The sequence below is a fragment of the Chamaea fasciata genome, unplaced genomic scaffold (assembly GCF_029207755.1).
Source record: "Chamaea fasciata isolate MVZ Bird 193981 ecotype frontalis unplaced genomic scaffold, bChaFas1.0.hap1 SCAF_3, whole genome shotgun sequence".
Taxonomy (NCBI): Eukaryota; Metazoa; Chordata; class Aves; order Passeriformes; family Sylviidae; genus Chamaea; species Chamaea fasciata.
This window is the reverse complement of record NW_027094088.1, coordinates 98,733,416-98,745,104: the sequence shown is the minus strand read 5'-3', so window position 1 is coordinate 98,745,104 and position 11,689 is coordinate 98,733,416. Positions and strand designations below refer to the sequence as shown.

Here is an 11,689-nt window from a genome sequence, read left to right as displayed (position 1 = left end):
GATGAACTGCAAGGAATAACTTGCAGTTTTATCTCAAGAGCCACAGAGTTCCTGAGCAGCTTTAAAGATATGACCAGAATATTCCTTTGGAACTTCCTTCACCACATCTTTTAGAACAATTGGTATTTCAGTTATTCCATAGGAAAAAAAAATCTACAGAAAGCTCCAATGTAAATAGGCAGGCAGGGCACTAAATCAAAATGGTTTAATAAGTAGCCTACTGCACAAGTTCATCTGGTAGAGTTTTCTGCACTTCCCTAATGTGATGCCTTCACTGAAGTGCTTACTCTGTTTCACAGTGGCCAGTGTTGATGGGACAGGTGGAAGAGTTGTGCTGTGCATTAATTCAGTACTATTGCCATCACCACAGCACTTCTTGCTTTCTTTAAGGAAACAGCTCTGTTAGACTGAACCCACTGAAGAAGTACTAGTATCAGCCATGATAGACAGACTTCCTTAAGTCCATGGCTGTAAACAGGGTTTCTTTACCCTTTTTTTGTGCCACTACTTCAGGGTTCCAGGCCACCCTCATGCCCAGTGTGGATCCACCACTCATCCAGCTCTGTGTATGCCCCTGCTGAGCGCCCGTGTGCCCGCCTGGGCGAAGGGGCGAGGGCTCGGAGCCGGACGTAGCCTGAGCTCCTCATTACCTCAACAGGTATCTGCAGCCACACGGTCTGGCGCTGCCCTCAGCGACAGACACCCCTCAGGGGCCACCTGGGCACCCACTCCGCCAGCACTGCGCTCCCTGTCCGGCTGTCCCCGCCTGCCCACCCCGCGCAGGGAAGTGCCGCTTCCCACCAGGTGTCCGCATCCATCACCCACCCGCGCCCTCAGCGCTCACCCCGCGCACGTCAGCGCTCAGAATCACAGAATCAAGTAGGAAGAGACTCCGAGACCATCGGGTGCCGCCTATGAGCGACCACTATGTCAACTAGAGCAGCACTGACTAGTCTATCCTTAAACACCTCCAGGGACGGTGACTCCACCACGGCCCTGGGCAGCCCATTCCAATATCTAATAGCTCTTCCTACGAAGAACGTCCAACCAGCCCAGGTTGGACCCTAGCGCAGGCGGGGATCGGGTGAGACAGCGCCGGGCCCGCCGCGGTACCTGCGCGCTGCGCGCAGCTCCCACCCACCCTCAGCGCGGAGCGGCCGCCGCGGGGCCGCCTCGTCCCGCCCAGTCCGCCGGGGGGGCGGGGATTGGGCGAGCCCGCCCGTCACTCCGCGGCGGCGCCGCGCAGCGATTGGCCCTGGGCGCCGTCAGTCATGGGCGGAACCGCGCCCGCCCGTTGTTGTCACGGCGCCGTGCGGGGCTGGGGCCGCTCGCGCCGCCGTTGTTGCCGCCGCCGCGGGAGCCCGGGCGGGGAGCGGCTCCCTGGCCTCGCCATGGCCACCAGCACCACGGGCTCCACGCTGCTGCAGCCCCTCAGCAACGCCGTGCGCTTGCCCGTCGACCAGGTGAGGATGGGGAGGTGCCCGCCCCGCCGCCGCTCCCGCGGATCCGCCGGGGAGGGACAGCACCGCGCCCCCGCTCCGCGCCGTCCTGCCCCGCCCCGTCCCCCCGCGGCCCCTCCATCCATCCATCCATCCGTCCGTCCATCCGTGCGGCCGGGGCAGGGCGGGCAGCGCCCGGAGCCGGGGGCGGCCGCGGTTCCCCTCCGCACCCGCGGGCGGGGGGGCGCCGGGGCGGCGGCCGCGCTTCGCGGGCAGGTGCGCCCGCTCCGCGCCCGCCTCGGCTGGTCCAGCATCCCGCCCGCATCCGACCCTGTCCTGCCCGGCCCTGCCTCGCCCCAACTTGTTGGCAGCGTCAGTCGGCCAGATGCGGAGCCGCAGCTGGGAATGGGGCCGGTATCAGCTCTAGGGATGCAAAGGTTGGGTAATAATTGTCAATGCAAAGCAGGGCTCTGCGCCTGGATGCGCCTGCCAGGGGGGTTTACACGCGGTGTTAAATAATGTGCGCCGCACACAATGCTGCTGGGAATTCGTATGTGCTTTGTAGGCAGAGCGTTTCTGTGGTATCTATTGTCCAAGTGATATAAGAATTCCTGAAGGCTGTTAATCCTAGTGTCTTCCCGAAATATCAGAAGATTACAAAATCAGATTGGGAAACTGAGGTTTGCTGAGTTTAATCACTGAAGTTGGACCAGAATGTTTGTTAATGGGGAAATGGTCTAGACCTCCTAAATCTACGGAATATTTATGTATTTAGGAATACATAAGAAAAAAAATCTGAAGTAACTCCTTATATAAATTTTGTAGTACCAAGAAATTTCATGTTATGATGGGTTTTTTTAAATGCTTCATTCATGTACATACGAGTGAAACACATCAAAGGAAACAGTCTGTGCTTCAGCAGAGGGAGACTTTGATGGCTTGGTTTTACAAAATATACCTAATAAGTGAGAGAAGTAACTGAAAATTAAATACAGAGGAAGGAGCATGCCTAGTGAAAGTATTTTGGAAGTGAGTGAGTTACTCATTCTTCTTTTTTCTTCCCCCATTCCCCAGCCATTTGTTTGAATGGAACCATGATTAAGGGAATACATGAAAAAGTACCTTCTAGAAAACAGGTAAAACAGGCAAGTTGAAATTGAGCTTGCTGTGCTGGAATAGATACTGGGCACCCCTTGCAATGATACCTGATCGATGGCACCTCATGGCTTAGTGCCTCTTACCCGCAGGCAGTAAGCTGCTCTTGCCAGGTGCCATGTGTTTATTTCCATAACACGTGCAGCTTCTACAGGGTACTGTAAAACACATCAGAGTTGACCATCTTTTTATGGCAGGATGCTGGTGGTGTATAATTTTCTACTCATACTGGTAGTCATAAGTGTAATTGTTTTATGACATGGTGTGGCTACTACCAAAATTGTTTTAATATTGTGGGTATGGCATTTCGATGATAATGAAGTTATTTTTTATCAAAGCCTGGTTAGACTTCCCTGTATTGAGTGTTTTGCAACAGATGTTCCTGTAGAGCCATGAAGTTTTTATTAAGTACACTTTGAGCTCTGTTGGAGCTTTTGGGAGTAATCACGTTGGAGTGTGGCTAAACATGTAGTTTAGAAGATTTGTTAGAAGTGGTTGGAAGTCAGACATACATTATTTTAAGACATCAATGGACTGTACATAATATAGGTCCAGTTGTGTATGAAGAGCACTGATTGTGACTGGAGTATGAATTGAAGAGCTTGAAAATTATGCTGCACTGAGGAGAGCATATCTATAAAAAACCTGGTAAAAAAGGCATTTTTTTTTTGCAACCTCAGCTCAAGATTCTATCTTGATAGTAAATTTGTAATACAGAAAGAGTGTGAATTGTGTTCAGTGTAATCAAATCAAAGGGAGTGAAGAAGATAATGAGGGCAGGGAAGAAAAGAAAGTGCTGATACTCTTTGGTGTGTTTGTCAGAGATTATGCGTGACATTTGGTGATACTATAAGCATATTCTGAATGAAAATGTAGCAGTGCTTTGAAAAAATAATAGAAGAATGAAGGTTTTTTGTTAGTACATTGTTTCTACTACTTGCTCCAAATCTGTACTATGACTACAGTCATACCAATATAGCAGCTGCTTGAAATAGGCACTCTGGTATAATACCAGCACTCAGAACTGCTGGAGATCAGTAGGGATTTTTTTTCTACACTCCGTTTCAGTTTTGACCACAAGTAGATACTAATCTTTATCCAAAATGTTGCTTAAATTGTGATTTAGGTTTAAGCCATTACTATCTAATTGTTGTGCTAAGGCATATAGCTCTTGGAAGACAGATTGGGGTAGCATGTGTCCATGTTGCCTTACTCTCTGGCATTCGAACAAATGAATGGAGAGCCTTCCCTGTTTGGCAGTGGATGGAAGCAGAAATTTAAATTCAAGGTGAAATTGCTATGTCTAAGATTAATCAATCAGATCCACATCTCTGTGTGGATCAAGTGTGAGAAATGGATTGCTTTTTTACTTAACGCTTGGCAGAATGAGAGGCAGAGGTTTGGGAATGGTGTTGGTTATGTGCTGGTTGGAAAAAAGATGAAGGGTGAGCTCCATCAGAGCCAACTGACACAGCAGGCTCCTCTATGTGTCCAACTGTGTTGCAGGAGAAAAGCTTTGTTACTTTAACAGTTTTCTATTCCTAGACATTTTTTCTTGGAACTAGAGTATTAGGTAGCTAAAGGAATGGTGAAGAACTTGTTTTCTGCTTCTGTGTGTATTTCCTTTGGTTCTTGTTTTGTCTTGCACCAAGTTAACCTAAAGGGCTACTTGGAATAGTTAATGTGTCCTTAATAGGCTTCTTGGGCCATTTTTTCTCTTGTTATTTTCAGTTATTTGTTGAAAGGGAAAATGCTTGGTGTTAGCAAGAACCTACAGCTAACTTACCTTTCTTCTGTATTTTGTAGTAGGAAAAAAAAATCACTGCTTGGGAGTGAAGCCTCATAAAAACTGCTTCTTTACACATCTGGGAGAATGTAAGTAGGCTGCTCAGGAAAGGAAGCATTCTGTCAACAGCTGTGGCACATTAGGTCTTAAAGTTAATGAATGAGTGAATAAATGTCAATGTACTGCATATTCTTTGTGTCTTCTCAGGGGACAGAAGGAATGAAAGTAGCCATGTCCTTCCCACCTGGACAACTTCTCAAAAGAAGTATGGGGAGGTTTACCATAAAAACTGGGCTGCTAGAATGTGTTGCATAATGCATTAAGGTTGCAACTTGAATTATTTTATTGTAGTTTCATCTGTCACCTAGCTTTATGTTTTTCCTGTCTGTTCTCGTGTCATATTTATGCCACTGCTTCTTTCTTCTTTCTCTAAGGTGGAGCCTGTCAAATAATGTGTTGGATTTGGATCTGTTTCCAGTTCTATCACTACCTTGCTGATTTTCTATTGACAAGTGATTTAATCTTGATGATGTGTCAGCTTACTTGTCATGAAATTGGAAAGATTTAAATTTGCTTTGACAGTGTTTCTAGGAGAGCAAAGCTTTCTTTTTGGTCTCTGTTGGGTTAGGGGAGTTCAGAGAATAATCATTGCTTTCACTGCTTCCACCAGAGGGAGCAAAATTTTTTTACTGAAAATGGACAGAAATTGTAGGTGTTATTTCTGCCCTTCATTTGTTGTAGAAATAGATAATTTGTAGTAGAGGAATAGTTGAGCAGGCGAGGTAGGAGGCTGACCATGACAATATGTGAACATCAACTTTTTAGGAGTTGTCTACGAGATTGATCTTGAGATCGTGAAAAATGGTCTGAACTAAGTGATTATCAGTCTGAACTTCAGTGATTATCTTCTAGATAAGAAAAGGAAGAATGTGGCTCCAACTACTAACAGTATAGCTATGTGAAGATATGTGGACAGAATAAAATGTCATGCTTATGGTTGTGCACTTGTCATAAACTCCAGGATGTAAAAATAAGCACTGCTTTTTCAACAGAAGAAAAAAAAAATTCTTCACCATTTCCACACTTCTCTTGGTTTTTGGCTTGGGTTTTCTTTTTTTTTCAGTCTAGTTTTAGCTTTTATTTGGTTAAGTTTGCTATTTGTGTAGAATAAATACAAATTTCTATGTGAGTGCCATCAGTCTTCAAGGAATCGAAACTGCCTTTTAAATTAAGAATAGATGTAAAAATCCAAGTCTTCTTAAACATGAATTGCATAAACCACAGAAACTTCCTTCATTTAGTGATCATAAGCCGGTTTGTTGTACCTTTACATAATTTTCTGTGTATGCTTCCTTGTACAGAGAATTGCCCAGGTTGCTTTCATCATGCCCTTAACACACTTGATTCCACATAAAAACGCTGCTGTATGTTGAGCCCATGTTTCACCTTTAAGCCCTCAAGGAGAGTGGGCAGGAATTTTTTTTCATTGAGTATATCTATGAAATACTCATTTCTTACATGCATGTGATGTAAGAAAGCAATTTAGCAATTTTTTTCTCCTTTGCCTTGGAGGTGAGCGCAGCTGTAGTTTGGAGAAAAGGCAAGGCTTGGAGGTGGGGTAGAGAATTTTGCTGAGATGCATTATGTGCCTGATTTTCCTGCAGGGTACATCTGAGTATGTCTCCTAGTTAGATCTCTGTTATTTCACAAAATTTGGAGCATTAGTGCTGCCTTATCATCCCTTGTTTTCTGCCAAGGCAACATAATGTAGCCTCTGGAGGGCTGAAATGTTTTAGTCGGATAAAAACCTTTTTGTCTAAACATGGAATGGATATCAAAATGTTTGTCCTGTATAACTGTCCAGAATTTAGATGGCCTGACATTTGACTGAAGCATTATCAAGCTAGAAAAAAAGAATAAAGTGAAGAGTGTCCCAAGTTTCCTTCTTTCATCATTGATTCTTAGACCATTATGTATGGTTGTGGACCCCAGAGCAGCTTGTTGCTGATTTTTCAGATATGACCCAGGAAATTTATAAGTAATAGATGTGAGTAAAATTAGCATTCATGGATGTGTAAAATGCAAACACTGAAGGCAAAGGAGTGGTAGGATAAACAAATTGTGCCCCTGTGTTGCCCTGTACTCTCCTTATCTGCTGCTAGCAGCAGTCAGGAGAATGAAGGGTGGATGGCAAAGCATGATCTTGTATGATGCTAGGTGGAGACTGTATTTGGTGAAAACAAAGCTGGAAATAAAGTTCAGCTCTTCATTCTGTATGTGCTGTTCTCAGTGACTGGATGTTTTGAATTGTTTGGGTGTGCTAGCCAAGTTTTTAGTGGTTTCTTAATTTCCCTTTGGACTCTTGGAAGGGAGGGAATGTATCATCAGAAGGGTCCTATGCAGTGACACCTTTCCCAGGTTTTACTATCAGTGGTTAAGTGTTGACTTACTCAACAAACAATAGGTAAAGAGTTAACTCTGCAATGAAAAATATGTAGAGCAAGGTGAAATGGTTGGGATAAGAGGAAAAATTGACAAGAGAAAGCGACAATCTTGAAGGAAGAGGTGAAATCTGCCATGAACAGAGTTGGAAAAGAAAGCAAACACTGGTCTTAGTGTTGGAAAAGATTTATTAAGTGATAGAAAGATTTAGTGTAAGAAGGAAATACATCTATGTTATTCAGGTTCATGAATACTGTTGTGAAGATGTAAATTACAGAGCTGCTTTAATTCTCTAGTATTTACAGAAGCAGCAGTGAATTTTGTTCTCTCACATGCTTTCATACTGGGTATGTTTTCAGTTTTTTGCAAAGCAGTGGAAAAACTGAAATATTATTACACCTAAGGTTTCTACAGTAAACATCTAAATGAAACCCTCTTTACCTGAACAGTGTACGTACACCTCTGCTTTATTTTGTCACATTGTTTTTCCATCCTTATGCAAGTCATTGAGGTGGTGTAAGTGTGAGCACTCACCTGCACTCATGGCAGTACAACCCATTTCTGAATCCAAAATGGGGTTCAAATATTGCTATGAAAATACTGCAGTTCTGGGATGTTGGAAAGAAATAGTGGAGTGCTCAAAGAACAGCCTACTAAAGAAAAAAAAGTAAGGCATCAGGAAGATAACAAGAGTCACTTTTTATGGGGTGCATGGTTACCGCTGTGTTGCTTTCTGTTTCTGAAGGGTTTCTGCTGTAAATCTCTTGTACCACAGCTATGCTGTGCTTTTCTCTCTGTGGGCTTTTTCTTGAGTACTGTGCTGACTTTAGGCAAGAGTTCTGAAAACCAGTAAAACTGAAATAGATGAGTCATCTTTATCATTCAGTACTCCTGCCATTTGTTGACTTTTAACTCATGTTTACCTGTTCCTATGTTGACCTAATGAGGTACTGTGATACATCCTTTGCAGCCTTGATTATAGAACGCTTTCTTCACATTTATTATTTTGACTGATGTGCACTTTTCCTGAGTAATGTGCCCACTTTTTTTCCTTGTTTCCCTTGAACTAGGGAGTTTAGGCTGGCGTTTTATTTTCTCCTGAAAAGTGAGAACAACTATGTGTAGCCAAGTGAAAACCTATTTGCTTGATGTCTGCATCTTCACAGTATTTGTGTTACAAAAAAAGTTGATGTAGCTCTTCAGTATAGATATTTCATTTCCCTTCTTTCCTTTGGGATGTATTTTAAATTCAACATCTGTTGAATCAACATTGTTAGTCTTTTAGCTAGTCTTTTAGCACTTGTTTAAGTGAACAGATCTGTTTGAGAATTTAAATTTGTCTGCAACATTGGATAAGTGTTAGTTAAGCCTACTTGTTTTAAGTGATCATCCTGGTAGCTAAGCCATCTTTGGCAGAGGAAAATTTCCATAGCTCTGCTTTTTATTCTAGAATAATATGTCCAAAGGTGAAGAAGCTATTTTGGTTTGGCTATAGTGTTGTGATTTTCTGTAGTTGGGATTTTGGTGTTTTCTTCTATTTCCACTTAAAGTGACCTAAGCTGCAGAAGGTGTACTTATTGTGAAATGTGGCTTTTGAGCATACTAGTTGTATTACTACAGTGATATATTCTATACTGTAATGCAACCTGTACAGATGATTTGTAACCTTTCTGACATGCCTTTTGGCTGAGTAATGCTCTTGATTCTACTGCTTCCTCTCAGCCTTATGTGTATGTGTAAATACACACATATATAAAACCCCAATCATTCAATTGACTAAGCATGTCATTGAAAAAGTGGACTGAAGGCCCAGACTAAAATGAATTGGGTTTTATTCTTCATGGTGAAAAGGCTAGAAAGAATTTGAGGTCCTCACAAATCTGCAGGAATTTTAGAAGTTCAGTGATAGCTGAGACTTGTAGAAGGTCTTCCCTTAGAATACATTAGCAAATCATTTGCTATAATGGAATTGAATGTAAGAAGTCAGATAAAATATTTTAATATAGAAGTATAATTCTAAATATTACTAAAATATTATTAAAAATGGAATTAATTTGAAAAAATGTAGCATCTCAAAGTAGTGTCCATTGCTTATATGGATTGCTGCATACTGTAGATGTTTAAAGGGCTGCTGTTATGGTGCTTGGAGATGAGACTTGACCGATCTCATGGGGGTGATTCCTGATTTGGGAAAAGCAGGAAGATAACAGACATGGAGGAATACAGACTTTGTTGTATAGTAGTTTGTTCAAGGGAGAGTGTAGTGAAGCCCTCTGCTATTTTTTTTTCCTTCTCATGGAGAGCACTGAGAAGCTGATCATTTTAAAGATGGGGAATATTTGTTCTACTTGCTAATTGAAATGGCTGTTGTTACCAGATTTGTGCTTGCTATATGGACAAGAGACTTACTTTCAATGTCTCTTGCTTATTTTAAGATGTATTTCAGTTTCTCACTTACCAGGAGAATGTAATTGTAGTGAAGTAGATCTTAATTGAGAAAATGTCAGTTTCTGGTTGCATTTGAGAAAGATGCCTCCATAGGTGTTGGCTATTTTGCTTTATTTTTAAATGCCTAGGAAAGTGAGTAGCTTATAAAGTTTTTGCAAAATTTCAAACACTTTAGTTGTTCTCTGGGCTTTAAAATAAAAACTTTGCATTCAAATACACATTTAAATAGCCTGTATTTATGGAAGACACAAAGAATAGAAATTTTCAGTTCCCCTGGAGCTGCTAGATGGAGCTTAAAGATTAACTAGCAAAAAAGGATAAAAGAATGTAAAAGTATGCGCACAGGACGATAAACATAGATGAAACTATTGGATAAACAGATAATGAGGAATATAGTGGCTCTTTTGGCCAAGTTCTGTCTCAAGAAATGACAACACATGCCCAAAAAAAAGTTCAAGGGAAGGTCACCTGTAATATTGAAGCACTCATTGAGTCTGACCACCAGAGACCCCTTTAGACAACCCTCTAGAACCATAAAGGGGCTTCCAGTAGGAGACGGATGCATGCAAATGAGTTCTAGGGATAATGATGTTTATGTATTAGCTCAGAAGTACACTAAAATGAGTACGTGTGATCATGATGGAATAAATACCCTGTTGTAAAGTTTCACACACACATTTGATTAGAGAAGATATCCTCTGAAAGTGTCCAGCACTGTAATAAAGAATGCCTGTTTTCTAATACTTCAAAGCGGTTTTTTTTTCCAGCTGATTTTGTTGTTGGTGTACTGCTGATACATGTGACAGAGCAGAGATTTTGAGTTCATCTCATTATGTGCATGTGCACTGCAAGTGTGTGATAAAAATCCATGGTTTTAAAAGCACAGTAACTGAGCTGGTCTTTGTTTGGAACTGTGTTTTGCCAACATAATGCCAGGCTGTAGTGTTGTGATGTTGTAAACTCTTTTTCCGTGATAGTCTGAGACTTGCAATCCTTAACTGGCCAAACCAGTTTTTGCTTAACAGAAGCAAGTGGTTTAGGTCCTTATTGTTTCTTCAGAGAGAAAAAAGCAAAACACACAAACAAAAAACCCCCAAGCCAGTGTTCTTAGTCTGATTTCACCTTTGAACCAAACTTGCATCCTAGATTTTAGGTATTTCCATGGATAAATAGCTTTTTTTGACAGCTCATGATCTATAATGGTGAATTCTTAAGAGCCCATCAGAGAGAACACCCTTCAGCCAATATCTTCCTATCCTTAATGAATTAGTTTTGGTTGTTTTCACTATAAAATGTACATTGATGTTTTGTTTTACATCTTTAGTCATACAATTTATCTTAGAGTAATTCTGAGTAATGATTAAGTAAGCCTTCTTTGAAAAAGCTTATTGGATTTGATGCTCATTTATTTCACAAACCAGATTACTATTGCCTACATCATGTTGTTCATTATGTGCTTCGCTCTCTGTAGCATGCTTAAGAATTGCAAACTGGAAACTGGGAGTTAATACTGGAAATAGAAATACTACTACTAACCTATGTCATAACTGGATTTGATATTTGGGATTGAAATCAGCTTGGAAAGAAAACATTTAGGATCTTACATGTAAGTCCTTTCAGCTGCCAATAAGTTAATGGGAAGATGAAGTGTATGTGTCCAGTACTGAAAAGCATTTTCCAGCAATGTTGATGTTGACTAACACAAACAGAAGCAGCACTTTAAGGAAGTGGCTGCTATTAGAGAACTGTGCTTGGAGTTTTCATCTGTAAAAGTGTCCCTTCACACTGGATACTGTATAAACACTCAGTAATACAGTCTTTGCTACAAAGAACGTTGTGCCTTAACACAAACATCTCTCATACTGGTATGATTTCAAAACAGTCACTGCTGCTTATTCTCAATTTCTTCATGTTTCACCCATGAAGCAAGGTTGAGACTTCACAGCAGGAGTGTTAGTTATATTTTCATCATGTAAGGCACTGAGTATTAATTGAATAAAAACTGCATTTGAAAGCATTTTTGCAAGATTTATGGTCCTTTTGGTTGAAAGAGGAATCTTGTTTCTTCGTATCATTCAGAGAAGAAAGGTTCTCTGAACTACTTCTAAGTATCTTTGAACTTTATCAAATACCTTTGCCATTATGTTTGAACTTCTCTTCCTGACATTTACCAATAAATTGAAGAAAATTAACCAACCAGTTTGATTTTTGAGCCTTGTAATGGAATTGCTTTTTTCAGCTTTACTGTGGAAAATGTTACTTCCTTTTTTTTTTTTTTTTCTCCCCTTTAATATTAGTGCAGCAATTTTCAGGCAGTAGTTGGAAAATTGACATTGGTTTCAAATAATAGTCATTCTCACTCTTTAGTTCTTAGCTGTCTGGCATTAGGCAATTATTGGATAATTGTATTTATACTTGA

General features: G+C 41.3%; 1 protein-coding gene across 2 annotated transcripts in view; it reads left to right on the top strand.

Annotated features, from left to right (window-relative positions):
• The first annotated feature begins 1,341 nt into the window (after nt 1-1,341).
• Nucleotides 1,342-11,689, top strand: part of MBOAT2 (membrane bound O-acyltransferase domain containing 2) — a 92,623-nt gene continuing 82,275 nt past the window's right edge. For both annotated transcript variants that reach the window (XM_066179891.1, XM_066179890.1), the window contains exon 1: nt 1,342-1,463. In XM_066179891.1, the coding sequence (XP_066035988.1) occupies nt 1,392-1,463 (72 nt within the window). In that variant the 5' untranslated portion in view covers nt 1,342-1,391. The remainder of the gene's footprint in view (nt 1,464-11,689) is intronic.